The following is a 27381-nucleotide window of genomic DNA, read 5'->3' as shown; positions in this document are numbered from 1 at the left end:
CCTGAGGTTGAACCCAATATCCCAATAACAATCCCTACACGTCAACAATAAAATACACACAGGACAAACAGTGCATACAAAACAACAAATAAAAAGTATGTGTGCGTGTGCGCGCCTCTCTGAGTGGGTACATTTAAAAAAAAAAAAAAAAATCACTTTTCTGCTGTTTCATGTCACATTTAAAAGAAATCGTTTCCTTGGCTTTAAAATAGTTTGGGGAGCTGCCTCAATCTGCTAAGGTCGAGGAAATTCCCGACAGAACCCTGCGTGTCCATTGAGCCCAGATGAGGCTGGTTCTCCAGAGCAGAGGGGGGCTTCCGAGTGTGCTCACGACTGTGCAGAAGCACCTGCACAGCGGGGTGGACGTCTCTTAAAATCCGTCCTTGATTCTCCTCGAGGTGGGGGGAGTTGTGAGGTGGTGACAGGTAAGATGGCGCATTAGTGATGTTCAAGACTCTCTGGACACCGTCACTGTATCCTGAGCCCTCCATGTGTGAAGAGCGGCCCAACACAGAGTCACGATGCTCCTGTTGGTCCTCCTCGTCCTCTTCCTCGCCGTCACCCCCCTCGATCAGCCCATAGCGCTTCATGTATTTGTGTGTGGCTAAGGACATATTAGTAGGAGACAGCATGCTAAGACCTGGGCCAGTCCTCTCAGCTAAGGCCTTACTCAAGAAACCCAGAGAAGGTTGATTGGCATTGGAGGTCCGCCTGGCTTCCCTTCTCAGCGAGAGGTGAGAGAGCTGGGCGTCGCTCAGGTACTTCAGGGCGATGGAGTTCGCCTCCAGGCTCAGGTCAGCACTGCCCCCTGGGGTCCACATGCTGGCGCCCACAAGGTCACACACGGCCAGTCTGGGGATCACTGCGTCAGGGTTGATCCCTGCTAGAGTGCTGCTGACAGGGAGGACATGAGGATTAGTGAACAGTCTCACGTGGAGAAATATGTGGGCGGCAGTGGTACAGGAGGTAGAGAAGTAGTTTAGTAATCAGAAGGTTGCTAGTTCGATTCCCTGTCGAAGCGTCCTTGAGAGCAAGACACTGAACCCCTAATTGCTCCTGATGTGCAGTGTGCCATCAGTGTAAAATGTAAAATGTGTATACATTGTAAGTCGCACATATGTAAGTCGCTTTGGATAAAAGCGTCTGCTAAATGACTAAATGTAAATGTAAATAGCTCACAGAATGTATCTGCAGACACACAAAAACAGACCTGCTGATGTTCGTGCACATGGCTTTGTCTTTGGAGGCAAAATTGACCCCCAACTTCTCTAGATGTTTCACAGTTGCACTGTACACCTGGTCCTCCTGATGGGAGGTCTGGGATTGAGACAAGGCCTTCACAGAAGGTGCTGGAGACAGAGAGCTGGGAGAAGAGGCCTCTCTGGCCTGGCTTGAGACCGCAGATAGGGGACTGGCCGTCTGTCTGGAGGGTGCGGTCCTGTCTTCACATTTGGAACTGCTTGCCTCTCCTTTCAGGGTGTCCTGAAGACGACTGTTTACTTGACCCTAAATGACAGACAGAGCGGTTCACATGGAGGTCAAATTGTACATACACCTGGATGATTTGTTTACACGTGTCCATTAAAACACCTTTGTGCTACATTCTCATTAAGGACGTGATCAACTGCACATGAGGGATCTCCAATGGTTTTGAGTTCAATCATTATTCCTCATTGGTTGACAAGGCGTTCAGCGTTTATAGAAGCAAATTCAAACTATTTGGAGAAACTGGTCCCAACTGCCCTGCAAATCTCTAACTGCTTATTGACCACTAGATGGCGCCATTAGAGGTGTCCTCTCGTTTTGGTTTGCATCACAGCAAGTCAAACGTTTGTCATCAGTGTGATGGCTCAAGCACACAGCACAGCAAGAACACTTTCATTTCTTCTTCATCTAATGTCAACACATTTCAAAACAAAAACACCGCTGGCTCAAATGAACACAATATGTATGGATGTTTAACTACCATACAATTCTGATTGGATGAGCAATAAAGTTAATGTATTGCAAGGAAAGATTATCATGTTATGCTAGCCCATGGTGTGGGCTACGTATTTAATTGAAGGTGTAACATTCAACAATCTATGCCTGTGCTGTTATTCTGTTAAAGCCAAGTGGTCAGGCTTTTGTGATATAGATATATGAATGGTGCCTATAGGTAACCGAGATTAAAATTATTTCAAAGGACTTATTTTTCCTTTAATGAGCAATAACATTATATACATAAAGAGGATCAAATTCAAACTATAAAAGTTTAGGCTTAAATCAGCATTTTAGGCTTAAATTCGTTTAGAAACAGCTCATGGTATTGAAAAGGAAACTACCTAATATTTGATTGTGTAATTTCAGTATCAACACCTACTCATAAAACATGTTGGTATAGTTGTTAAAACGGATATATTTGCACACCAACCACCATTTGTACACAAACTGCCTTATGCCTTATGTCCAACAGAGGGCAGCAGTGTCAAACCATTCATCCACAGGTTGAAGCAGCCATGTCCATGTAGCTCACATAGAGTAAGACCAATCACAATCATGCTCACATAGAGTTAGACCAATCACAGTCATGCTCACATAGAGTAAGACCAATCACAATCATGCTCACATAGAGTTAGACCAATCACAGTCATGCTCACATAGAGTAAGACCAATCACAATCATGCTCACATAGAGTAAGACCAATCACAGTCATGTATCTCACATAGAGTTAGACCAATCACAGTCATGCTCACATATAGTAAGACCAATCACAGTCATGTAGCTCACATAGAGTAAGACCAATCACGGTCCTCTGATGCTGTAGCACAATCTCACTGGTGAATATGCATCTCTAGTTCATTATCTTTTCAAGTCACTGATTAAATATTTACATCAGGATCAAATGCTCGATTGTTTGGAGAAGACATTATTTCATATGAAACCTTGTAGCAAGTACAAGTCCTTGATTACAATCCAACACAATTTTTGACAAATATCAACAACCTTTCTCAAGGACAGAGAACTGCACCTTTAAGGTAGCTTCGTTATGAAATCTATACGCATACATTTAATATTTCACAATATAACACATTTCACTGTAGAGGACAACTGTGGGTCAAACAACACAAATAAATGTGAATTTATAGTTAATGAACTATTGTAGTCTCCAATCTTACCAGTAAATCTTGAAAGAACCTTTGATCAGCAGCGACACCTTTGCTGCGCGACTCATCTGTGTTAGGAGACTGGAACTGGCCACACATGCTGGCACTGTCTCCAAGCATGAGGCTCTGAGGAGAATGGGATGCACCCGGGCTCCTACAGGGGGTTACACACACACACACACACACACACACACACACACACACACACACACAGACAGGACACACACACACACACACACAGGACACACACACACAGGACACACACACACACACACACACACACAGGACACACACACACACACACACACACACACACACACACACACACAGGACACACACACACACACACAGGACACACACAGGACACACACGCACAGGACACACAGTTACTGCTTACTTCATTATACTGGGGAAGTTATATTTCACCAGGACACTGAATAGATGGGCCGATCAATACTGCTTCAATTCCTCCAATTAGAATGGAGCAGCAACTTTTCTCCACTCAGAAATATGACAGGACATAAAACCCTGTTATGAAAGACAAGATTGGCGTACATGTGTTGTGATGTCCTGCGGTTCTGATCGTGGTCCCTAGTCTCTTCCTCGGGGTCCTTAATCCGGTTTGTGTCGGTTCCACTTCTGACCACGGGGCTGGACTGTCTGGAACGGCTGTCCGAGCTACTGCTGAGAGTCCCTGGCGTGCCATCCCTCCACCACTCGTCCTCAGTACTGTTACAGAACAGACTAGCCCCTGGAAGACAGCGTCATAGACTGGATGAGACCTACACAAAAGATCCTGTCACCCAACATCATGATACCACCATACCAAAATGATAACACAATAGTATTGTTAAAGAACAGAATTATACTGTATTTCACATGTTACTCAGTTTAGTTGCAGGAAGACTGTGCGCTTATGAACAACACTTATGATCATGGTTTTATTTAAACAAACAGCGTTTCTAAATATCAAGATTAACAATATAAAATCACACTGTTGCCAAAACACAGACATATGTCTAATTGAAACAGCTGTATAACATCAGTTGCCTTGATCTATTATTTGGGATAAAATACAATATTTATACTTGCTTATGGAGTCTTTTACAGTGTTTAGTCAGCATTCAATTCAACTGTATTCATTGTGTGCATTTTACTTGCCGTACGGCCTGTGTCAAAATATTTTAGCTGCACATACATAATAACAAAAGGATTTTCCAATTCTGAATGAACCCTTTTAGGGTAATCATTTTGGACCATCTGATGGAATGTGCCACTGGAACACAGGAGTGACCGTTGCAGAACCCGGGCCTTTGTGTGTCTATGTAGAATTCCATCCAAAATCACTAACTCATCTACAACATTAACAATATCTAGATCCAGATTTCAGACCAATGCAATGTTATTCTGACTTTAAAAATGGAATTTTTCTAAATGATTCCAAACTGTTGAACTTTGTGCATTCAAAGTAATGTATGTTTCCAAATATTCTACCCAATATAGACATCATTTTGATCTAGCCAGGCATACTATTAGCCTAGGCAACACAAGCTTAAATACAATCTCTCTCCCCTCGCCTTCTCTATTGGTCCTTTGTCTCAGTCATGTCACCGCCACAAGATCTGTCTCCACAGCAGTAACAGGACAAATGAATATCATGAATATCACGTGCATCATGCAAAATGACAAGCTAGAGATGCATTGAATGACTCCATGTAAATGTATGGGGATGACCAGAGGTCACCAGAGGTCACTGATGACTGAAGGTTACCTGTTCCTATGGCGATGCTGACACTGTTCTTCTTCCTGTGGTCGGGGGAGGTCGGTGTTTGAGTGGCGCCCAGCTTGTCACGCTTCTCTCCTGACTGGTGCGAGGGGTCGTCAGATGGCTGAGAAGAGGCTGCTCTCTGGCTTTGAGCTTCCAGAAGTTTCTGAATCTGAGAAATGACACAAGTTAAAAGGGCTGTGGATTGGCAAGAATCTGGCCATATTAGCGGTTCGGGGTTGTGGTCGAAGGTTGAAATTAAAGCATTGGACAAGTTAGGGTGTCTTGTGAGTGGATCACTGATAGTCATCTAATGGTAAGGGAATATATTTCTAAAATATGGTTACAAAAATTGCATTCCTCAGACAGGTCATGATTGGTGCTGACAACGGCTCTTAAAAGACAGGCCTGTGGAAGCTGTTGGAGACTTAGAATTAGTTAGGAAAAAAGACCTAAATATTACTCACCTGCGCTTGCAGAAGTTTCAGCTGCCGGTCCTGATCCATAAGTATTCTATAAGCATCAACTGGGAGCATGTTCACCTGACCGTTATCAGGAAAAGCCAGGCTGGCAACCTGGCTCTGGCAACCCTGGCTCTGGCAACCCTGGCTCTGGCAACCCTGGCTCTGGCCAGCCTGGCTCTGGCAAGCCTGGCTCTGGCTCTCAGGTGGCACTGGATGGCTCTGGTGGCTGTTACTGTGGGCACTATGCTGCAAACAGCCCAGATGTGTAGGTGAACCATACATGGGACCCTGAGGGGGAGTCTGCTGAGGTGGTGACCGGCAACAGTTCCTGAGAGGAGTCGATTCTGTAGCATAGGAAGCTTTGACTGGGTTAGTAGGCGTCATCTGATGCAACAGGCCTGAGGGTAGGGGTGTCTCTGACCAGGACTGGGGCTGGTAGGACGGAGAACACTCAGTGTCGTGGTGGCGGCAGCTACAAGGCTTACTGACAGACTTCAGGGGGGTGCTGGGGAACGTGCACAACTGTGGCAGAAGAGGAGTTGAGGTAGTGCCAGAGAATCTACTGCAGGGTGACTGCAGGTGTACCACAGGGTGCTGCTGCCTAAACGGCTCAAAAGAGCCACCGGGCAAACCACCCGTCTTAGGTGGTGAGGACACCGAAGACAACGCTGATGGTGGTGAACATCCAGTTGACCCTTCGTGACCTTTACTTGACATGGTTGTGGTGACAGTTCTGTTAACTGGGGGGGAAGCACTGCGCCGGTTCTGCCCGCGGGCGTTGAGCCCTGTCTGGGTTCTGGGGGACCCAGCATTCTCCTTGTGCTGTAGGGTGGGAGTAGGGAGGTGGGGCGGCGTTGCATCAGGAGCCACAAAGCTGCCGTCCATCACCAAAGACAGCTCTGGTACCGTGGGCCGCATCTGTCTCACCTGAAACACATGCGAGTTTATTACACGACCCGTATGCTTCCCTGTGAACAACACTTCATTTAACACACGACCCGTATGCTTCCCTGTGAACAACACTTGATTTAACACACGACCCGTCTGCTTCCCTGTGAACAACACTTGATTTAACACACGACCCGTCTGCTTCCCTGTGAACAACACTTGATTTAACACATGCAAGTTTATTACACGACCCGTATGCTTTCCTGTGAACAACACTTCATTTAACACACGACCCGTCTGCTTCCCTGTGAACAACACTTGATTTAACACACGACCCGTCTGCTTCCCTGTGAACAACACTTGATTTAACACACGACCCGTCTGCTTCCCTGTGAACAACACTTGATTTAACACACGACCCGTCTGCTTTCCTGTGAACAACACTTGATTTAACACATGCAAGTTTATTACACGACCCGTATGCTTCCCTGTGAACAACAATTGATTTAAGCCCCCATTAAATCTGTGAAGTAATTTATTTATTTTTTTCCGTTTTATTTTGGGGCTTTTCTTGGCATTTGTTCATATTTTGGTGGACAGAGAAACGTTGCACACATTTAGTTTTTCTCTGAAACATGAATAATATGACATAGCCACAGTAGGTTCAGATGTTGGTAATCCAATATATGGATAGGTTTCTAGTCCTCCCTGGCCAATCAAACAACCCTGCTAAGCGCCACATGTACAGACCTGTTCCCCAGCTGGGTGGGGGTTTGGGGATGGTCTGGGAGAAAGATCTTCCTCCATCCCGGAGTCATGGTCAAATGATGGCCTGTTTTGAGGAGTGGCCGCCATTGTCGTTCCACTGAGGCGCCTATAACAAATTAAGAAAACAGAACATATAAGAGAAAAAAAAAAACACCACCATATCATTTCTTTCTGAATCATCCCAAAGTGTGTACCTGCTGGAGGCCGTGCGAGACATCACTTCTTTATAGAGCTGGGTGTCCTGGGGTTCACCTCCAGCCTGGAGCTCAAAGGACAAGGGCTTCTTCTCATTAGCCTCCACATGCTACTCAGCAGGAACAAAACCAATCCACATATCAGACGTTTGGAACAAAACCAATCCACATATCAGACGTTTGAACAAAACCAATCCACATATCAGACGTTTGAACAAAACCAATCCACATATCAGACGTTTGGACAAAACCAATCCACATATCAGACGTTTGGAATCTAAGCCTTTTCCCATGAGTCCGTTTCTAGTGTGGGGGGGGGAAGAGGCTATTTACACCTGACATTAACACACGTGTCTTGGGTGATCAGTGTCAAGTGGACACCTGGCATTAGAATGCGTCTCCACATGAGTCTCAAGTGTCCACGTGTGATCAGATCTCACTTGCCCCCCCTACATGCAAATATACATATACTCAAATTAAAATTAAACTCAAATCCTTTTCATAATGATATGGAATAAATATCTCTAGTATTTTCATACTAGATAACATAATAATTAAACCTGAAGATTGACTAAAGCACGTATTGGCAATAAGCCTATACGCCTATACTATTAAGGTTAGCCTAAATCGATCATTGCACAGCACTTGTCTTTATATAGGCTATCTACACATCCGTTTACTACTAATTAAAGGCTGGTATTGTGATTCTCTGATATTCAAGCACTCTGATTTGTTATTCTCACAAAACTGCTGATGTGCTTCTTAGCATAAACTGGCTTTTCAGTTATGGTTAGTTCATTTTAGTTTAGCATTTTTTTTCCTAACTTGCGGTCATCATCCTGCTTGTGATTTGGATTCAACATTGAAAGAGACACTGCTTGGGCCGCTAGAGAGCGCAGGAGAGAACAGCAGCAGCACCTTAAAGCACTGGCTTGTGAACGAGTTAGCTGCCTAGCGTCAGCTAGCAAGGAGCCGATATGTTCTATTGATCGGCATAGCGCGTGTTATCGGCCACTTCTGCTTTCTCATGTTTATGTTCACACTCGTCTCCAAACACTGAAGTGAAGAAAAAAAAGAAAAAAAAACTTAAGCTCCCGCCCAAATAAGGCATTGAAGCTATACCTGTGAAAAGATGCTATGCACTGCTACTGTATCCTGCCACCCTTCCTATGCTTGTAGAACTAAAACTCCCCATGCACTAAGCCAGCCAACAGAACTAAACATAACTAACCACAACAAAACGCATACAAATTCCCAATATCAATAAAACTGGACACATTGTTCATCACCACCATATCCATCAAGTACATCTATGCATATTGACAGCTGAACTCTACCCACTCACTATGTTTCTGTGTTCCCCTCCTAGTCTAGACTATCTTCGCTGTGGGATGCTGCTGTAGTCTCTCCACCTGATCCACACACACACACACACACACCCTCCTAGTCTAGACTATCTTCACTGTGGGATGCTGCTGTAGTCCCTCCCCCCGATCTACTTGTAGAAATCCTCAGACTACACGTACCCACCCCCACCATACGGTCATACTGTCAGTGATTATAATATCATATAGAGGGCAGTGAAATACATTTTGGATATACAAAACATCTTGTACATTTCTTCTAATCTCAACTCCTAATGCATCCTTAATTAGCCTACTAAGCATAAGCGGATGGGTTGACCAGAAGGGGGTGTAACAAACTTTTTAACTGATGGTGTGGGTCAAGCATTGATGTTTATCATTATATTGAGTTTATCATTTCAAAATAATAGAAGGACATAAAAAGGTGGTCTAGAGGTAGTGCTACTGTCTACTGTTATCATATGATGGCCATCAGTCAACAGGCAACCATTCCATTACAGGAAAAATAAATCAGAGATTAGAGCATCTAACTTTATAGCAACGGTTAATGCACTGCCTTACACTGGAACTGACCTTGTAGAGCGTGAGAGACTCTGTACTCGTAAGCAGCAGCATGTCCAGATTGGGGTTCTTGCCGCCGGTTGGCTGGCACTGGTAGAACTCTGGCTTTCTGTGGGTTAAGGAGTACAGCACCACCAGAAAGGCCCCTTCCTCAGTCAGTACCCTGCAGAGATGGACCACATGTGAGAACAAGAGCAGTGCAGTAGTGCCTGTATCACTGTTAAGAAGCCTTCATTTCTGTGAGAACTATGATGAGAAGGCAGAAGGTTAAAAAGGTAAACTGGGGTGTAAACGAAATTACTGTATCAAATTGTATTGTACGATACAACGTCTTTGGTACATAAATAAATAAATAAATAGCAATAGTCTAGTCAACTTAGTGTGTAACAATGCATAGCCTATGAATTATAGAACACAAATGCAGAGATACAAACTCCTCACCTTTCACCATTTTCATTTTAAAATAGGTCACTTACGTGAATAGTGTAAATTGAACGATATTGAAATGGAATTCATGTAATGCATGTTTTGCCCCTGGTAGAAATTGTGAATATCTGTTCCAAGTTTGCCAGTGACACACGCCCCTGCACTGTACCCATGTCTTCTAAATCATCGTAAATTATGTTTCCAAAAGTAAATCATTAACTTTGAATCTTTTGATAGACCTTTTGGAATGAATGTACTGTATATCATTTGTAATATCCACAATTAAAATATTTATGATCAAACATGATAAAATTATGAAAGTTTCTGGCAAAACAATTTGAATGGCAGGTATAAATGGAACATATAACAGCCACTGTGGCTGGTAGACCAATATGTATGTTTGCAACCCCCAGGCACATCCAAGACAGATCAGTAACATGTAAAGGGACATACATATATATATATATATAAAAAGAAAGACAACAGAATTTAGTAGTCTCAACCCTCATTTTGTCGTAGCAAAACTGTTTGAAATTGAGAGGCCCCTGTATCGAACTGAATCCTGACATTTGTTCACGCTACCCCCACCCCCCACCCATGAACAGAGGTGCAAGGACCCCCCCCCCACACACACACACACACACACACACACACACACACACACACACACACACACACACACACACACACACACACACACACACACACACTAAACAGAGGTGCAAGGACCCACCTTTCCTGAAGGGACGAGCTGTAGAGGAACCGAAGGCACCACGCCCACACCTGAGGACTGTGGATGTGTGTGACTCCACACAACCATCTGGCACAACACAGCAAGAACAACACAAGCAATTAAGAGATCTTACAAAGTCAACTAAACCCTGACCAAGAGGAACGATGTGTGGAGCAACTCACACTCCGACCAGTGGGAGGGTGTAGACCTTGGGATCGGACTCCAGAATGAGCAGTAGCTTGCGGGTTTGGTCCATGGTCAGAAATCTAAACACAGGTATGCCAGCGAGTTAATAGGTATAGATGACACATATATATATATATACACATATATATCAAAGTGAGCCTCAAGAGAGTATGTTATGTTATGTTATGACATTAGAATGGTGGTGTGGTATGATGGCGTGGGCATTTCGAGGAACTATACCACCCAGACACAAAGACAGACATAAACACATCAAAGAGATCCACTGGCCTGTGTGCCATCCTTACCCTCTCTTCTGGCTCAGTGTGTGTAGGGGCTGTGCCAGGCTGCTGGGGGAGCTGAGGTTGCGGGCGAGAGCGGTGGGAATGATGGGGATGGCTCTGACGGGCGTGGCCTGCAGCGCGGTGGCTGCGGTGGAGGCGGCCCAGTGCAGACTGAAGCTGAGGCTGTCGGTGTTCTCCATGCAGCGGAGCCACCCGCGCAGCAGGAGCAGCTGAGACAGATCCACAGTCTCTTTGCTGGAACAGTTTTGCTGAAGTATCTGTGCAAGAGGGAGAGGGTCATTTTGACATTTTTAAAAGCTAGATTACTCAAAATCAATGAAATAATGCTTTGAACTTTCTGTCCCCCCTTTACATGTTTATAGTCTACATATTAAATAGAGGTTATACGTGCTGCTTTTTCCAAGTCATTTACAGACCATGGAAACAAATTAAGGAGCAGTCATTTATATAAAGTCATTAAGATCGCTGAGGTAAGGTGGGACTGAACCATGGAGGACTTTACATTTTTTTTTATAAAATAACTTTGAAATTGACTCCTAACTTAACAGGGAGTCAATGCAATGACTAATGAGTGATGTGTTGTGTTGGATCCAGTTAAAAGCCATGCATGTTGAACTTGCTGGGGAGGTGCTGGAGTGGACTAGCGCATTAAGGTAGTCCAGTTGGGAGTAATAAAAGCATGAAGAATCGCCTCACAAATGATGTCAGAGTAGGACACTCCGGAATAAAATGCCAAAAATAATATTAACTAGTGTCATCCTACAAATATTTGATTGAAAGTTTAAACATTAAATTCAAATTGTGGAGGTGGTCATTGGAAAACAGAGCACCTGTTCTTGACAAGCTGCTCCAACTGACCGAAACAGAACAGCTGACTGAAAGCACATTGTTTTCTAGCTGGCCAACAAGATGACACCATCTCCCACATAGCCATTGAGAGCTGCTCTATTAGATACCAGCAGATATGAAAGCCATTGAGAGCGGCTCTATTAGATACCAGCATATATATGAAAGCCAGACTTAACAGCCTCTGCCAGAGGGACAATAATACTAAACACCCATCAGGGTCATTAGTTACATTAGCTACAAATGACATTAGTTAACTGTTTATAAACCTGTGACACTTATCATCAGTGGCAATGATGACATCAGTTAACGGTTTATAAACCTGTGACACTTAACATCAGTGACAATGATGACTCATAATTAGGGCTGAACGATTAATTGCATCTGCGATTAAATCGCGATATGGCAAAACGCCATTTTCTAACCGCAATGTCCGCGATTATAACGTGGTCTAAAAAAAAAAAAAATGTCTTAAGATGATACATTTTGCACACAGTGTTTAAAAAGTGCATGCCTTGTGTTTATACTTACAATGACTGTTTAAATTACTTAAATGCACAGTGGCAAAGCCACCGATTTGTTGTTCTTGTTTCTGTAATGAGCAGTTAAATAAAAATGTAAAATGTGGGAAAGAATATTTTACACTAAATGTATCTAATATTGTGTTGGTCATATTTAAATCATTCATCAAAGAGGATAAAATAAAAAAAATTTAAAAAAATCGCAATATTGGGTAAAAAAAAAATCGCAATTAGATTATTTGCCCAAATCGTTCAGCCCTACTCATAATGTCTAAATATTCTCAGCAGTGGAAAGGAGCTTGCCAAAATTTGCAAAAAATGTTCTTTAACCATTTCAGCATTGTGGCGTAAAGAATCATGTGTAATACTAATAATTCTTTACTATCTTTTATCCAGTGCAAATATTTACTGATTCATATTCACAGATAACATTGGTTCACCAAACACACTACCAAAATAAAATCTAACTTGCATGATACCTTAAAAGACGCACTGAGGTCATCCACATAGTTTGCAGGAACAGTGTTGGTGAAGGAGCTGCCATGCCGAGCCTCAAATAAACAGGGCACCACCACGTCACCGGGCAGAAAGGAGCTGGGCACCCTTCCTCCCGAGCCTGGCTTCTCCCTGCCAGGGTCCAGACGATCCAGAGAAAGGGTCACACCTTCATCTAGACAACCAAAAGGTCACAAACAGTTTAAAAGAAGAAAGTTTATACGGTCAAATGTGTCGTCTTTTACTGATACATAAAAGGTACATTTGGTGCTTGTATGCCATTTTCAAAGCCCATTTTGATACGTACATTTGAATCACAACACCAAGATGAACTAAAATGATGGATTGAATGTATAACCTGACAAAAGGAAGTAAAACAAACTTGAGCAGTAGCATGAGACACTTCTACTGGGAGATTGATTAGATATAAACCTTCTAGGAGCTTCTAGAAGTTTGAGCGGATAAAGGCTTCAGATGCTGCTCATTAGATATGGACCTTCTAGGAGCTTCTAGGAGTTTGAGTGGATAAAGGCTTCAGATGCCGCTCATTAGATATGGACCTTCTAGGAGCTTCTAGGAGTTTGAGTGGATAAAGGCTTCAGATGCCGCTCATTAGATATGGACCTTCTAGGAGCTTCTAGGAGTTTGAGTGGATAAAGGCTTCAGATGCCGCTCATTAGATATGGACCTTCTAGGAGCTTCTAGGAGTTTGAGTGGATAAAGGCTTCAGATGCTGCTCATTAGATATGGACCTTCTAGGAGTTTGAGTGGATAAAGGCTTCAGATGCCGCTCAGGAGATATGGACCTTCTAGGAGCTTCTAGGAGTTTGAGTGGATAAAGGCTTCAGATGCCGCTCAGGAGATATGGACCTTCTAGGAGCTTCTAGGAGTTTGAGTGGATAAAGGCTTCAGATGCTGCTCATTAGATATGGACCTTCTAAGAGCTTCTAGGAGTTTGAGTGGATAAAGGCTTCAGATGCTGCTCATTAGATATGGACCTTCTAGGAGCTTCTAGGAGTTTGAGTGGATAAAGGCTTCAGATGCTGCTCATTAGATATGGACCTTCTAGGAGCTTCTAGGAGTTTGAGTGGATAAAGGCTTCAGATGCTGCTCATTAGATATGGACCTTCTAGGAGCTTCTAGGAGTTTGAGTGGATAAAGGCTTCAGATGCTGCTCATTAGATATGGACCTTCTAGGAGCTTCTAGGAGTTTGAGTGGATAAAGGCTTCAGATGCCGCTCATTAGATATGGACCTTCTAGGAGTTTGAGTGGATAAAGGCTTCAGATGCTGCTCATTAGATATGGACCTTCTAGGAGTTTGAGTGGATAAAGGCTTCAGATGCTGCTCATTAGATATGGACCTTCTAGGAGTTTGAGTGGATAAAGGCTTCAGATGCTGCTCATTAGATATGGACCTTCTAGGAGTTTGAGTGGATAAAGGCTTCAGATGCTGCTCATTAGATATGGAAATTCATAGATGTGTATCCATGGATATTCATGTGCTTAGTTAACTTTTTCACATTTCTGTCAGCAAGAGTTGGTGTTAAGTAATAAAATACTTGGCCTAGTTTCATGCATGTGGCACATACCACTACTGCTGCTTTCAGTGGCAAGACCTGCTTTTCTGGTTGCAGAAGGAATACTTCTTTTTAGTGGAGTATTTGTAGTTCCAAACACGCTGTTGTATGGCAAAATGTGTAAATATGGCAGTGGCATAGTGTGTACATCAAAGAGTTTTTATTTAGTGGGTGTCCACACTCTTATTTTTGTTGGTTATTATTCGTAGACATACAGTATATTAGATGTACAGATGTATGTGATAGACATGTATCCATTACTTTATAAAGTTTACTGCGTGTCCCAAAACATCCTATTGTTTCTCCCTGGGTGTCTGTTTCTGGGTTACGTCCAAATTCATCCAACCACTGAGGATCCACTCCATCCACTCTCAGCACATACTCCTCACTAGTTGATAAAGTGTTCCACGCCACACTGAGCTGTTGATGTCCTATCCCCTTTATCCATTAGACCTGATCAATCCATGTTGTCTCACCCTTACGGCAAATATCTGTCTAATGGAAAGGGCTGCTGAAGGACAGACATGTCTCTGCTATCAGCCTCTTCATCTACAGTCAGAGCTGCCACACGGACACCCTACCAATAGATCAGCAATGCCTCGGCCAGTAGGAGCTTTGGTAAGAATATAACAGATAAACACTGAAGAACATTTATGAAGAGCTTAGGTCAGTATCTGCAAGATGACAATTGGCCTCATGCAGAAACATTCTATTAAATAATATATTTGTTCTTAATGTTCTGTGAAGAGAAAAAATAAGAAGTCAACTCCAGATTCACCAAACGTCCTACATCAGATGTTAACAAAACACACTCACCACTGCTGTCCACGTTGAATGTCCCAAGCAAGAAGCAGGTGAACTGGGGTTTGTTGTTCTGTCGTGCATGACGATAAGTTAAGCGCAATGCTTTCTCTGAGAGGTGAAGTCTGGGGTTTCTGTTATATGAAAAGGCATACAATTGTATACACTACTGTTCAAAGGTTTGGAATCCACATGTTTTATTAATTCAAATAACCCAAAGTTGATCAGAAATGTACAAAATGTAAATGACTATTACAGCTGGAAGTGGCAGCTTTTGAACGGAATATAGAATAAAAACTGGCCTTATTTGGACTACTTGAGTACCTTGCACAGCAGATAATGGTCTAAAAATGGCCAGAAAGAAATACGTTTCTACAAAGACATATCAATCGATTATTGTTCTAAGAAATTCAGGCTACTCCATGCAAGACAATTCTTTGATTAAAAAAAAAACATTGTCAAGCACAAATTTGTTATTATTACAAATCTTTTGAACTGTAGTGTTATTCTATATTATACACACACACACACACACTGAAAACACACACCTGTAATATGAAAGGTGGAGCATCACAGCCTCTCCAATAGGAGTAGTGTCCCAAGGAGCCACATTGAATTTGGGGAAGGACCTAGAAGAGCATGATTAAACATGAACCGCCCCATTACTGTTTACATGCTCCTTACCAGAGACAGGATTTACATTAGACATTAAGAACAGAAGACTGTATTTGTGATCATGTTTACGATTACAAGAATAGTTTTCTAACCTGTCAATCTGAATGGTCTCTGGTTTGAGGACAACATCAAGAATGCGGGAAGGCAACCCTTTCAAATTCACCTTAACACTCATCTGTAAGGGTGAGAAAAGCTTTAGAGAAAGGTCTTGAACAGTTGAAGGAAAACCAGTAACAAAATAACTAGCTACAACAATCACTTCTGTTCAATAAGCTCCAATGAAGTCTTTTTGAGTAGGTAAGTTCCATATGGTCATGTCGTGTTGCGCTGTTGAGTCCTCTGACTGACCCTCTGTTGAAAGCCATCTTTCGGTTACAACTTTTGACGTACCGAAAAGGGATCTGGCTGGGCCACTCAAGGACATTCACAGAGTTGACCCTAAGCCACTCCGGTGTTGTCTTGGCTGTGTGCTTAGGGTCATTGCCCTGTTTAAAGGGAACCTTTGACCCACTCTGAGGTCCTGAGCGCTCTGGACCAGGTTTCTATTGAGGAAATGCATGTACTTTGCTCAGCTCAGCTTTTCCTCTTTTGCTGTGCAGACAAATGGGTCTAGTTAATAAAAAGGGAGAGATTTTGGCTTCATTTTTATAGAACGGAAGGGCATGAAGCCACGACATCCACCTCTATATATACAGCCCATGGGTCCAGCATGTTTAGTGTGAACATGGCCTGGAGTACCACAGTGAATGCAGAGCCCCGCCCATGAAGCACAGAGGTGGGAGTGTGATATGGAGCACAGAGGTGGGAGTGTGATATGGAGCACAGAGGTGGGAGTGTGATATGGAGTGCAGGTGAGTCCTAATGGTGTTGGGGAGATGACCACTGTCAATGGCACCATGAATGCCTGTGGATATACCACAATACTGGCTGACATGATGACCCCCAGTCTCCAGAAGCTTGGCAGAAGAGGAATACTCCAACATGATAATGTTCCAAAGCACACTGAAACAATCATGCAAGTTTTGTAAAGAAGACAAAAGTGAGAACTATGACCTGGCCAAGTGTGTTACCTAACTTGGATCCAATAGAACACCTTGGGGATATTTTAAAGGGAAAGGTAGAGCAACACCACCCTTCCAGCAAAGAGCCTCTCTCTGTCTCTGAAGAATGGCAGAACTGGAAATTTGTTGAAAAAATGTAATATTTTAATTTCAGTAATTAACGGTTTTCTGACTTTTGTTGCATTGGGTTCTTACTGTGGGGCTTGTATTTGTAATGTAGTAAATCAAACCTGTTAGTTTTACATAATTGCAAATACAGTACTGTATAATTTAGAGGTAATGCAATTACTTTAAGTTGATACAGGTGATTCTATTGTATACTATGTATCTCTGTTGAAGTTGAAGTTAGAAGTCAAAGCCACATGTGAGATGACACAAGCACTTTTATAATCTACAGATTCTTGAATTACCATCAACTCCTGGATTGGTTACAGTAGCCCATATTTTCATACATTAAACTGTGTTTAACTGATGGTATGGTCATTCAAAACAATTTGCGGACAGTTGGCCTTCATTTCATTCCACACATCCATCCATTCTCTCTTTTACATTACACCAAATCTGGTGCTGGTGCCACCATCTGAGAGACTTGTGCAATCTTAGTCTGAGGTATTTAGCATATTTTCTTAAGAAACAGTCTTGGGATCCCTTTAATGCGTATGCTCATGTCAAACAAAGCAGCTTCCTTAAGGATCTAGTGCCCTCTCATCAAGGATGGGAAAATCCATCAAACCTGGTCAAAAGTGGCACCCCTCCTGTAGAACAATCCTTTTTTACCGACTGTAAGGATAATTTACCTAAATCAGCTGCTAAGCAAAATGAAATACTGACTAGTCATCACTGACATTTTATGTTACTAGCTTTTCTGCACGGATAATCTCATAGAGCCACAGAAAACTATTAGACACACGAAATTATTTATGGTTATCAGTCAACTTTTCTGTATGAATTAATCGCCTTTTTCCGTCAAATGATTTCACAATGACAAAATAGCACATCATTTGTGTCAAATTGATACAGGCACTTACTCGTAGGGCTTGAAACAAATACATTAACATGACACAAGAGGTTTACTTATTCATTGTCCATAGTAACTCACTCTAGATGCTAATTTCGAATAGTTTATAAACAAATCACATGAGAGGGCCATCTAATTAGTCACGTTAGAGTAGGTGGGACGGGGTTGCATGTTTGAGTTCAGATTGTGTTAGATAAACAAACGTTAACGTTACATCGGTTTCCATGACATAAGCTTGTTAAATTGGCATATTTCCGAACAGCTAAATAATCAGCAAAACCATCACGCACACAAACACTGACGTTAAATGTATAACAACGATAGCTAACCTTGGCCTGAATTATTTTGCTGCTCCCAACGTAAACAGTTCAGCAGCTGGCACATTCATACAATAGTGATGATGGGAAGGATGAATCTGATTATCGAAACTTTAAGGTGACATTAACAACCATTTCATCGCTCCTTATAGTGTTAACTTAAAGTTAACTCAAGGAGTGGTGAAATGGTTGTTAATGTCATCATCTTTACGCTCCTACGTCCAATTATCTGTTCTTGGCTAACGTTAGTTAGCTATACAGAGCGATAGCGATAACGATAACGTTCACTTTAGTTTTTAAAGTTGAACTAACCTCTTCACCCTGTTTGGCTAATGTAACCACTTCGTCCAGACACAGAACAGTATCATCCAAATGTGTCCCTCTTGTACATCCAGCAGAAACATTCAACCAACAGAAGAAATATTACTTGTTTGTTCTTCACTGCGACAAAACCGAATATAAATTCATTTGTGGCGCTGTTTCCAGGTTCTTATGGCGGGGCAAGAATGTTGACCAATTAAAATACTCAAAGCGTGAGTAAAGTCATGTCGTCATCGTCGTCATCATCTTCTTCTTCTGTTGTTCTCATAGTCTGTCAGAGCATTTACTGCCATCTACTGCTTATAGTTTGCCTATAATTACACTACCTACGTATCCACCTGAGTGCTTTGCAGTATTGTGATCTCGGCACAAATGCATATACACACAGCTTGTTCGCTGTCCTGTTACAGGCCCAGAGGAAGGCAAAATAGCACAAAAGAATAATGTCTTCACAGTGATTTTCTACACTTTTTAAAAAAGTGAAGTAACATTTGCATAAATCTATGTAGTTTCTAGAAGAGAAAGAAAACTCAATATTTGGTATTATGTATTTGGACTCTTCTTTTTAAATGTTACAATTCTAACAAAGAAAATGAAACACACTTAGAAATGCTCCATTACAGAAGCACTGTTATTGCAGAATTTGCATAACAATTAGCTTATGTGGACATGTTGAGGAGAGGAGAGTTTTTTGTTGTTTTACCATGATTTTTCTATTTTATCATCACCAGTTTTTCATATATGAAATGTCAGGTTTATGTTTATCAATTGCATGTACTTGTTTAAAGGGAATTGTGTGAGTAGCCAAAAAAACTACATGAAACATGGAATTAGTGTATCTGCAAAAGTAAGTGAACCCCCAGCTGCATTGGTAAAGTCAATTAGGTAACTGTTCAAAGGGTCCACATACTTTCAAGCAGCACTGTATACAATACAAAAAAAGTATTTTAATCAATTACTTACACAATTTCCAAATCAGTGTTGCATTTACACACTAGTATATTTCCAAAGGCAATATAGTCAAAGTCAAGTCAAAGTGTTTATTGTCGCATACACCAAATTTCTTCAGCGCAGCGAAATTCTTATGACTTGGCAGCCAACATCTACGCAGTAGACGGCATACAACAGGTAACACAAATAACATATACCAAAATAACATACCAGAAATAACATATAACATATAACATATAGCAAATAACATATAACAAGTAACAACAGTTTAAAATACAGAAGGGCAGTTTCCAGGGTGGGGAATATTAAATTAAATAAGATAAAAAAATGTGGGTTTATATATATATGTAGCAAGTGTATTTGTATGGGTGTGAAGTACAAGGTGATGGCGACTGTTCAGTGTTGCTGATTCAGCAGCCTAACAGCCTGGGGGTAAAAACTGTTTGTGAGTCTGGTAGTCCGTGCTCGGATGCTCCGGTAGCGTCTACCAGACGGCAGCAGTGTGAATAGACCATAGCCTGGGTGGCTGTGGTCCTTGACAATGTTCCGTGCTTTTCTCAGGCATCTACTGTTGTAGATGCCCTGCACGGAAGGGAGATGGCCGCCGATGATACGCTCCGCTGTCTTCACCACCCTCTGCAGGGCCTTGCGATCGGCAGCGGAGCAGCTACCATACCAGGCAGTGATGCAGCCTGAGAGGATGCTCTCAATGGTGCATCTATAAAAGTTTTTTAGTGTTTTAGAAGACATGCCAAACTTCTTGAGTCTCCTCAAGAAGTAAAGCCGCTTCTGTGCAGTTTTGACCGCCGAGTCCGCTTGCATGGACCAGGTGAGGTCATCCTTGATGTACACACCGAGGAATTTGAAGTTGGAGACTCTCTCCACTGCAGCTCCCTCGATGTGTATGGTGTTGTGACCCCCCCTCTGTAGCTTCCTGAAATCCACAATCATCTCCTTGGTTTTGCAGATGTTTAGAGACAGGTTGTTGTCTTGGCACCATGCTGCCAAGCCCCTTACCTCATCTCTATAGGCAGTCTCATCGTTGTTAGAGATGAGACCCAGGATGGTAGTGTCGTCTGCAAACTTCAGGATGATGTTGGAACTGTGTGTTGCCACACAGTCCTGTGTGTACAGGGAGTACAGGAGGGGACTGAGTACGCAGCCCTGGGGGGCCCCGGTACTCAGGGTCAGTGAGGAGGAGGTGTGCTTGCCCATTCTCACCACCTGGGGTCTGCTCGTCAGGAAGTCCAGGATCCAGTCTGTTAACAAATAAATACAAAAATGTCAATATACTACATGCAGTATTCAAACCCCTGTACTTTTGAGTTCCAGATTTAGACAGAGGACAAAACCTTTCACAAATGATACAGATGTGCCACTTCCTGGATCATCATTGGGCACTATTTATGAGTGGCACAATTAGCCACTCCCTTTGAATATGAAAAAAATTTTAAAAAAAATCTGGCTATGTGTCATTTCAGGTAGTGAAATAACAGAGAAAATTAAGACTAAAGAGACAATGGGATTCAAATGTTTAAGGGATATTTGTATTTTTGCTCATGTTTAGGTGTCCAATTGAGCACTACTGGTTCCATAAGAAGAAAGTGAAAGTTGCATCACACCACCCAGACGCTTTGTAGAGAAGGCTGTCCCCTTAAACTAAGCATCCGAGGAAGACATTAAGTGGTAGAGGGGAGGCCACCATAGTCCAGCCATTACCGCAAAAATGTACGAAGTTCAGAGGTTGGAATGCAGGTGTCAACTAGCAGCACAGAAAGCACCTCGAAGAGAACGCGTTAGGAACACCACCACCAGGGGGCGACTCCATTACTTTCTAGTAATCAGTGATAAGAGTTCAAGTATATCCCCAGAAACAGAACGAGAGAAAACATTTATTGATTTAGCGCTGTGAGAAAGAACATAGAAGAAAGAGCTTCGCAGATCTTCCTTCCTGACTGAGGAACTGCCACCTGATGTTTAAGGTATGTTTTCCGATATCACCCACCATTATACTTTTGATTATAGTTTAAATATGTGTGCTGATATCAGGACATTTACCTTAAACATCAGGTGCCAGCACCCCAGCTGAATCGGGAAGGTCTTCTACAGTGTTCTTGTCGCAGCGGGGTTTTTCTATCGTTCGGGCGCCAAGTGACAGCCACCGAAACAAGCTCCTTCGATTGGTCCAAAGAGTTCTCGTATCTCTGAACAGTGTCCGCCCATGTCATAAATCACATTTGCTTCACATTTCACTGACATATTATGTGGTTAAAAAGTAAGAGCGTGCAGAACTTGTCATTTGTGAGCGAAATAAACTGCATTTGAGGCTTAGCAGCAGATTCAAGCAGTTGATATTGACGTGTTTCTGCAAAAAAATAACCCCCAAAAATGTATTTGTGAGAAAATATTATACAGGTGTAAAAAGAATAAATTCACATGCTGATTTGTGGATGTGCACATTTTTCCCATGACTTCGCATTTTTTTTATATAGGTGTGTGAATGTGTTTTTAAACCATATTTATTGCAGCAAAACTGTGAGCGTATGAGTTTCTTAATATGTGATTCATAGAATAGAATTTGTGCACCTGCAATAAAGAATTTGAAAAGGTGTAACTGTTGTGTTTGTGGGAGAGATAAAACATCTACAAATTCACAACTCCTAAAGCATTTTATTGTGCCTTCAAGTTTACTGATACACATGAGTGACTATCTACAAATGTCACTGTCCCGGTTGGTCAGTTGTTTTGCTACAATAATTCCTTCATAGAAATCTGGGTGGAGAATGATGATATACAAAATATACAGCACTTTGTAGCGCTAGCTAGCCAACAATGGCTTTGAAAACGTGCAGTGAGGGATGGAAACACTGACTGAATTGAACACAGTTTTTAAAAGTGCAGTGGAAGTTATGCAGCACACAGGTGTCATATAACTCATGTCCGTGTTGGCGTGTTCACATTTGGCCTCTGATATCCCCCCTCTCAGGTTGGCCTTGGGTGAGCTGTAGACTTTCAGACTTCAAAAGCTGCATCCTGTGCTTTGAGCAGAAGGTGAATCTTTAGCCAAGAATGGACTCCATGAAAGAATGTCATCTTGTTTGGATCCATTTCTTGGGTTGGGTTTGATATTTGTCTGGTTTATCATGTTTTTCTTTTTAAGTGAATTTATGCTGGTAAGGTTTGGGTGACCATTTGTCTCAATTTGATTTGGGTCAAGCACTGTTGGACAGGTGTAGTCCTGGTTGGAGATACAGCCTACTCTGAAGTAACTGTTCCGGAAGCACTAGTTGAGCAAAAGAGTGCCCAGCAATGGTGAACATCTGAGATGTCATGTCATCTTTCAAAGTGTGACGACATGGGTAAAATGACACTCAAACCATGTGTCACTTTTCATCACACCAAACAGAATTCTTGTTGGTATGATTCAGGGACAGTATGATGCCATGACAGCTGAGTAGCATATGACATAAGCTGGTATGATTCAGGGACAGTATGATGCCATGACAGCTGAGTAGCATATGACATAAGCTGGTATGGCATCTCAAATTTTGTGAGTGGTCATGACAATTATTTATGACATTGGACATCAACTTCCACTTGACATCAGAGTCATCATGCCTTCTGGCAAACTCCAGTCGATATTTCAAATGAGCTTTTATCAACGGTGGTTTTCCCTTTGCCACTCTCCCATAAAGCTAACTGGTGAAGAACCCGGGCAGCACGGAAACTCCTTCAGAGGAGTCATAGGTGTTTTGTTGTCCCTCAGAGGAGTCACAGGTGTGTTGTTGTCCTTCTTCAGAGGAGTCACAGGTGTGTTGTTGTTGTCCTCCTTCAGATGAGTCATAGGTGTGTTGTTGTTGTCTTGTTGTCCTCGTTCAGAGGAGTCACAGGTGTGTTGTTGTCCTTCTTCAGAGGAGTCACAGGTGTGTTGCTGTTGTCCTCCTTCAGATGAGTCATAGGTGTGTTGTTGTTGTTGTCCTTCAGAGGAGTCATAGGTGTGTTGTTGTTGTCTTGTTGTCCTCGTTCAGAGGAGTCACAGGTGTGTTGTTGTCCTTCTTCAGAGGAGTCACAGGTGTGTTGTTGTTGTCCTCCTTCAGATGAGTCACAGGGGTACGTTCGTCGTAGGATTGAAGCTAAGTTAATCAATTGGCCTTTTAGCCCGTTAAGATTAGCGAGCTGATTGAGAACAGCAAATATCGGTTCGTTAACGGCTGATCCGCATCCTAATCATGTGGTTAATTTCAACCAGGCTAAAGTTATCATGGCATTTGCGCGTGCACGTCCTACTTCAAAAGGCAGGAAAGGTCGATCACTAAAACCATGATTTTCTAACGGTATTATGGTTCTAAACTCAAAGAAAAGGGCTCTTTTTTTCTCCGCTGGCGAGTAGGAGATGAACATGAACGCTTATGAAGAATACAAGACCATAATCATGGCAAAATTCAACACCACCACCGCTGTGAGAGCAAGGTGTGTTGGGATGTTTATATGGTGATATCCATGTATGAATGCCTGATGGCAAGAGTCAGCTGGTACAGAGGTTTCCTCTACCGGTTTAAATCTGCATGGTTGCTAGTTCAAATCCCCTCACCTCCTTCCTCGATGTAGTTTTACATTTCCTTGGAAGTCGCTTTGAATAAAAGCGTCTGTTAAATGACTAAATATATTAATAACAAATGCAATAAATTGAAGCAGTGAAAATAAATTGTCTGTATTTCTCTCTATTCTTATCATGAGTCCACCGTAATCATTTTCTACAATAATGATATGCTATGGTGTACTAATAACACTCATATAATTATGAGTGCTTTGTTCTCCGCATCACCGACACTACAAAAATGTACCACTCGCAAAAAAGCGCAAGACAGTCAATGTGGTGTTTGCAATAAATGACTCGAGAAGGTCTTGTAAATTAATGATTCCTTGTCGGCTGAATCGGTAGCGCTCATACAAGAATAATGGATCTTGGCGATCGCAAAGAACTCTCTCCCTCCGCTAATCTAACTCTAATATCAGTCCTTGGTCAATGGGATCCCTCCTTTTTCCGGGGGTGTGGCAAGCTTATCCAGCTACACTTAAGTTAGCCTGCCCTGGAGCAGGTTAGTGCTAATCGATATGTAACTATGGTGATTTATCAAAAGTTGCTTCCACGAACCAAAAAGAGGGGCGTTTTTTATCTTAGCCTGAAAATTAGCTTGCTAAACCGTTTAGCGAGCTACGACGAATACCCCCCAGGTGTGTTGTTGTTGTTGTCCTTCAGAGGAATCATAAGTGTGTTGTTGTTGTCTTGTTGTCCTCGTCCAGAGGAGTCACAGGTGTGTTGTTGTCCTCCTTCAGAGGAGTCACAGATGTGTCGGCCTCCTTCACACGAGTCACAGGTGTGTTGTTGTCCTTCAGAGGAGTCATAAGTGTGTTGTTGTCCTTCAGAGGAGTCACAGGTGTGTTGTTGTCCTTCACACGAGTCATAGATGTGTTGTTGTTGTCCTCTTTCAGAGGAGTCACAGGTGTGTTGTTGGCCTCCCTCACCAGTTCCCTTCTAGCACAGTCACTCAGTTTTTGAGGACGGCCTGCTGAGGACGGCAGATGTAGAGCCTCTCTAAAGTCTAAAGTCTCTAAAGATCATGCGTTTCAATAACCTTTTGGAGGAGTTACTTTGAGTGTTCTTTTGTCTTCATGGTGTAGTTTTTGCCAGGATACTGATTCACCAGGAATTGGACTTGGACTGGATACAAGTGTATTTATAGCAAAGTTCTAAAACCATTTGCCTGCACCAGTGATGATTTAGGTGAATCACTTTAAAGGGGATAAATCATTATTTTGTGTTTTGTATTTTATATCAATCAACTAAATATGTGGCGGTGGAATATTTTCAGTAGGCCTAAGAAATTAAATTCATCTTTGGATCATATCCATCTTGTGCCTCGTTTTGATATTCTCCTGGGCATCCAGGAAAATATGTGCAGTACCAAATTAGGGAGATATACTGTATAAAACAGCACCAAATCAGGGAGGTATACAAAAGTAAATCCTCTGTGTTTTAATAAAATCTCAGGAAAAAGTAACTGATAGCCAAATAGGCTTACCTTCAGAATTTCTTCACATCTATATTAATTCAAAGGAAAATAGTAAAAAAAAACTAAATTGCATTTTAGTCCACAGTCAACTTGGACACCTATGCTCTTCTACTGGTCTAGTTCTAGCTACAGAGCAGGTTTCAATTTAAGATCGCTCAGTCCAATACCTTGATGTCGCTGACATCTCTACATTGCTTTAATTCTGACTTGTATTGTACTGACTGGTCATCAATCCCACCAGGTGCTCGCAAATAATGTCAAATCCCACCTGAATGAAATGTGCCCGTATTGGTTTATAAAGGTGGGGTTCGTGATTCAGGCTGAAGGTTGTTGATATTTAAGCACAACTGCCAATCAAATGTTCCCCTTCCCCGTCACGCTCCTGAAACAATGCATTGATTGCCTAGAATTGTTCATGGCCTGGTCTGAGCTGGTCGGGTCTGGTCTGGTGTGATGTTTGTTTAGAGAGCCAAGAGTGTACAAATGTATTTGAGCGTGCACACTGACGGACAGCACGAGGACTGTGAGGAGTCATTCTCTGAAGACTGCCTCTATAACCCTCAGGAGCCTACGGCCATGTTCTCTATTGGTACATATCTTCCTGAGAAAGGAACAGAGCTGGTTGGTGTCAGGAACTCCATCACACCTCAACCAGCTATCTTTGTTATAATCAGCATTTAAATATAAATACACATAAAAATCAAAAGGCAGAGATACAAGTGTATAATAATGCAAAAGGTCTTGGTAATCTGAGTTTTCTTTAATTCGGTTTTTTGAGGGGTGACTCAAGCCCCACAAAGCAGTCAAAGATCACAAGGATTAATGATGGGGTCTAAAATACTTATTCACTCTGAGCTAGAGACAAACATTTAAACACACCACACTAAAATGACAGACTAACAGAAATGTAAAGCTACCCTAGTTACTGGAACTAGCACCCTGACGCCCTTCTTGTCTTTCAGTACGCCCCTAATTGACAATAAGGAACCCAGTGACATCACTGAAAATAAGTACTGGTTGTGTTAATACTAATGAGACCACATTTTTGTGACAAATATTACATTTCTCTGTAGTTGTCTAGTTTTCTCCCAAGACAATCCAAACTTTTGAAATTACAAAATGATGCTTTGGGGATTCTTCCCAACCAAGTCTCAGTCAGTTTTCTGAAATGTATGAAAATAAAATGAACAAATAACATAACAGTTGAAGAAGTTGTATTCTAAAAAGATACACGTTAATCTACGATAGAGAGCGTACAGACCTGTACTGAATTAAAGCAGTAAAAACAAAACAAAAAGTTAACCATTGAATATTAAATACTGTATGTTTTTTACAGCAAACACGTTTTGTAATGAAGAGAGCACGATATGCAATCCACATTTCATGGCCATCTGGCCTCTTTGTCCTTGTCCTCCACCTCTGTGGAAGAATCTCACACATTTGCACTGCTTTGAGCTAGTCCTCACTTACTAGATGAAAATCATCTCCATATATGGGTTCATATAGTGAGAACATCTCCATATACAGTATCGGTTCATATAGTGAGAATATGTCAGTCTGTGAGTGCAAGCCTATTCAGGAATTTGAGTCCTGGGCTTTTTGTGATGATTCCAAAGGGGTTCTGGGTAACAGCGAGACCAGATTGGTACCCATATTGCACAGTCCACACAGACCCAGTAGACCCAGAGACAGATCCCTCTGTAGCAATTTAACAAAATCAAACGTGTATAAGAAGTCCACATAGTGGACTGATGAACACTGACATTAGACAGTACGGAGCGATTGTCAGTTTTTGCTGCCTCGAGAATAGTTTTAAATGGCCGCCGAGTCAAATTGTGGCCCTTAATACAATATAAATGTAGTGGCAGAACGTGAATCAGGGCGGCCATGCCAGACAGCTCAATGACATCACACAGTTGACGTTCT

At 42.1% G+C, this 27381-nt stretch overlaps 1 protein-coding gene and 1 long non-coding RNA gene across 2 annotated transcripts; both read right to left on the bottom strand.

Annotated features, from left to right (window-relative positions):
* Nucleotides 1–203: 203 nt before the first annotated feature.
* Nucleotides 204–12954, bottom strand: LOC122129124 (SCL-interrupting locus protein homolog). Its single transcript, XM_042704169.1, has 14 exons — nucleotides 12939–12954; nucleotides 12644–12834; nucleotides 10801–11054; nucleotides 10490–10575; nucleotides 10360–10396; nucleotides 9163–9313; nucleotides 7226–7335; nucleotides 7014–7137; nucleotides 5379–6302; nucleotides 4918–5083; nucleotides 3702–3897; nucleotides 3159–3300; nucleotides 1211–1506; nucleotides 204–894 (listed from the first exon to the last, which is right to left on the bottom strand). Exons 1-14 carry the CDS (start codon nucleotides 12952–12954, stop codon nucleotides 204–206), a joined length of 3384 nt encoding a protein of 1127 aa, XP_042560103.1.
* A 2154-nt stretch (nucleotides 12955–15108) lies between these two features.
* On the bottom strand, nucleotides 15109–18589 carry LOC122129121. Its single transcript, XR_006151742.1, has 4 exons — nucleotides 18422–18589; nucleotides 15806–15888; nucleotides 15587–15667; nucleotides 15109–15172 (listed from the first exon to the last, which is right to left on the bottom strand). It is a non-coding gene; the product is annotated as an uncharacterized LOC122129121 (long non-coding RNA).
* Between the last annotated feature and the right edge of the window lie 8792 nt (nucleotides 18590–27381).

Source organism: Clupea harengus, unplaced genomic scaffold, assembly GCF_900700415.2.
Source record: "Clupea harengus unplaced genomic scaffold, Ch_v2.0.2, whole genome shotgun sequence".
NCBI classification, from domain to species: Eukaryota; Metazoa; Chordata; class Actinopteri; order Clupeiformes; family Clupeidae; genus Clupea; species Clupea harengus.
The sequence above is the reverse complement of the archived record's forward strand: the minus strand, read 5'-3'. Positions and strand labels throughout refer to the sequence as shown.

Bases quoted from the DNA above. Each gene is read 5' to 3' on its own strand.
- LOC122129124 (XM_042704169.1), bottom strand. The intron at 7,336-9,162 runs GTCAGTTCCAGT...CCTGCTGAGTAG, and splicing joins AGTCTCTCACGCTCTACAAG to CATGTGGAGGCTAATGAGAA. The intron at 3,301-3,701 runs GTACGCCAATCT...AACCCCCTGTAG, and splicing joins CGCAGGACATCACAACACAT to GAGCCCGGGTGCATCCCATT.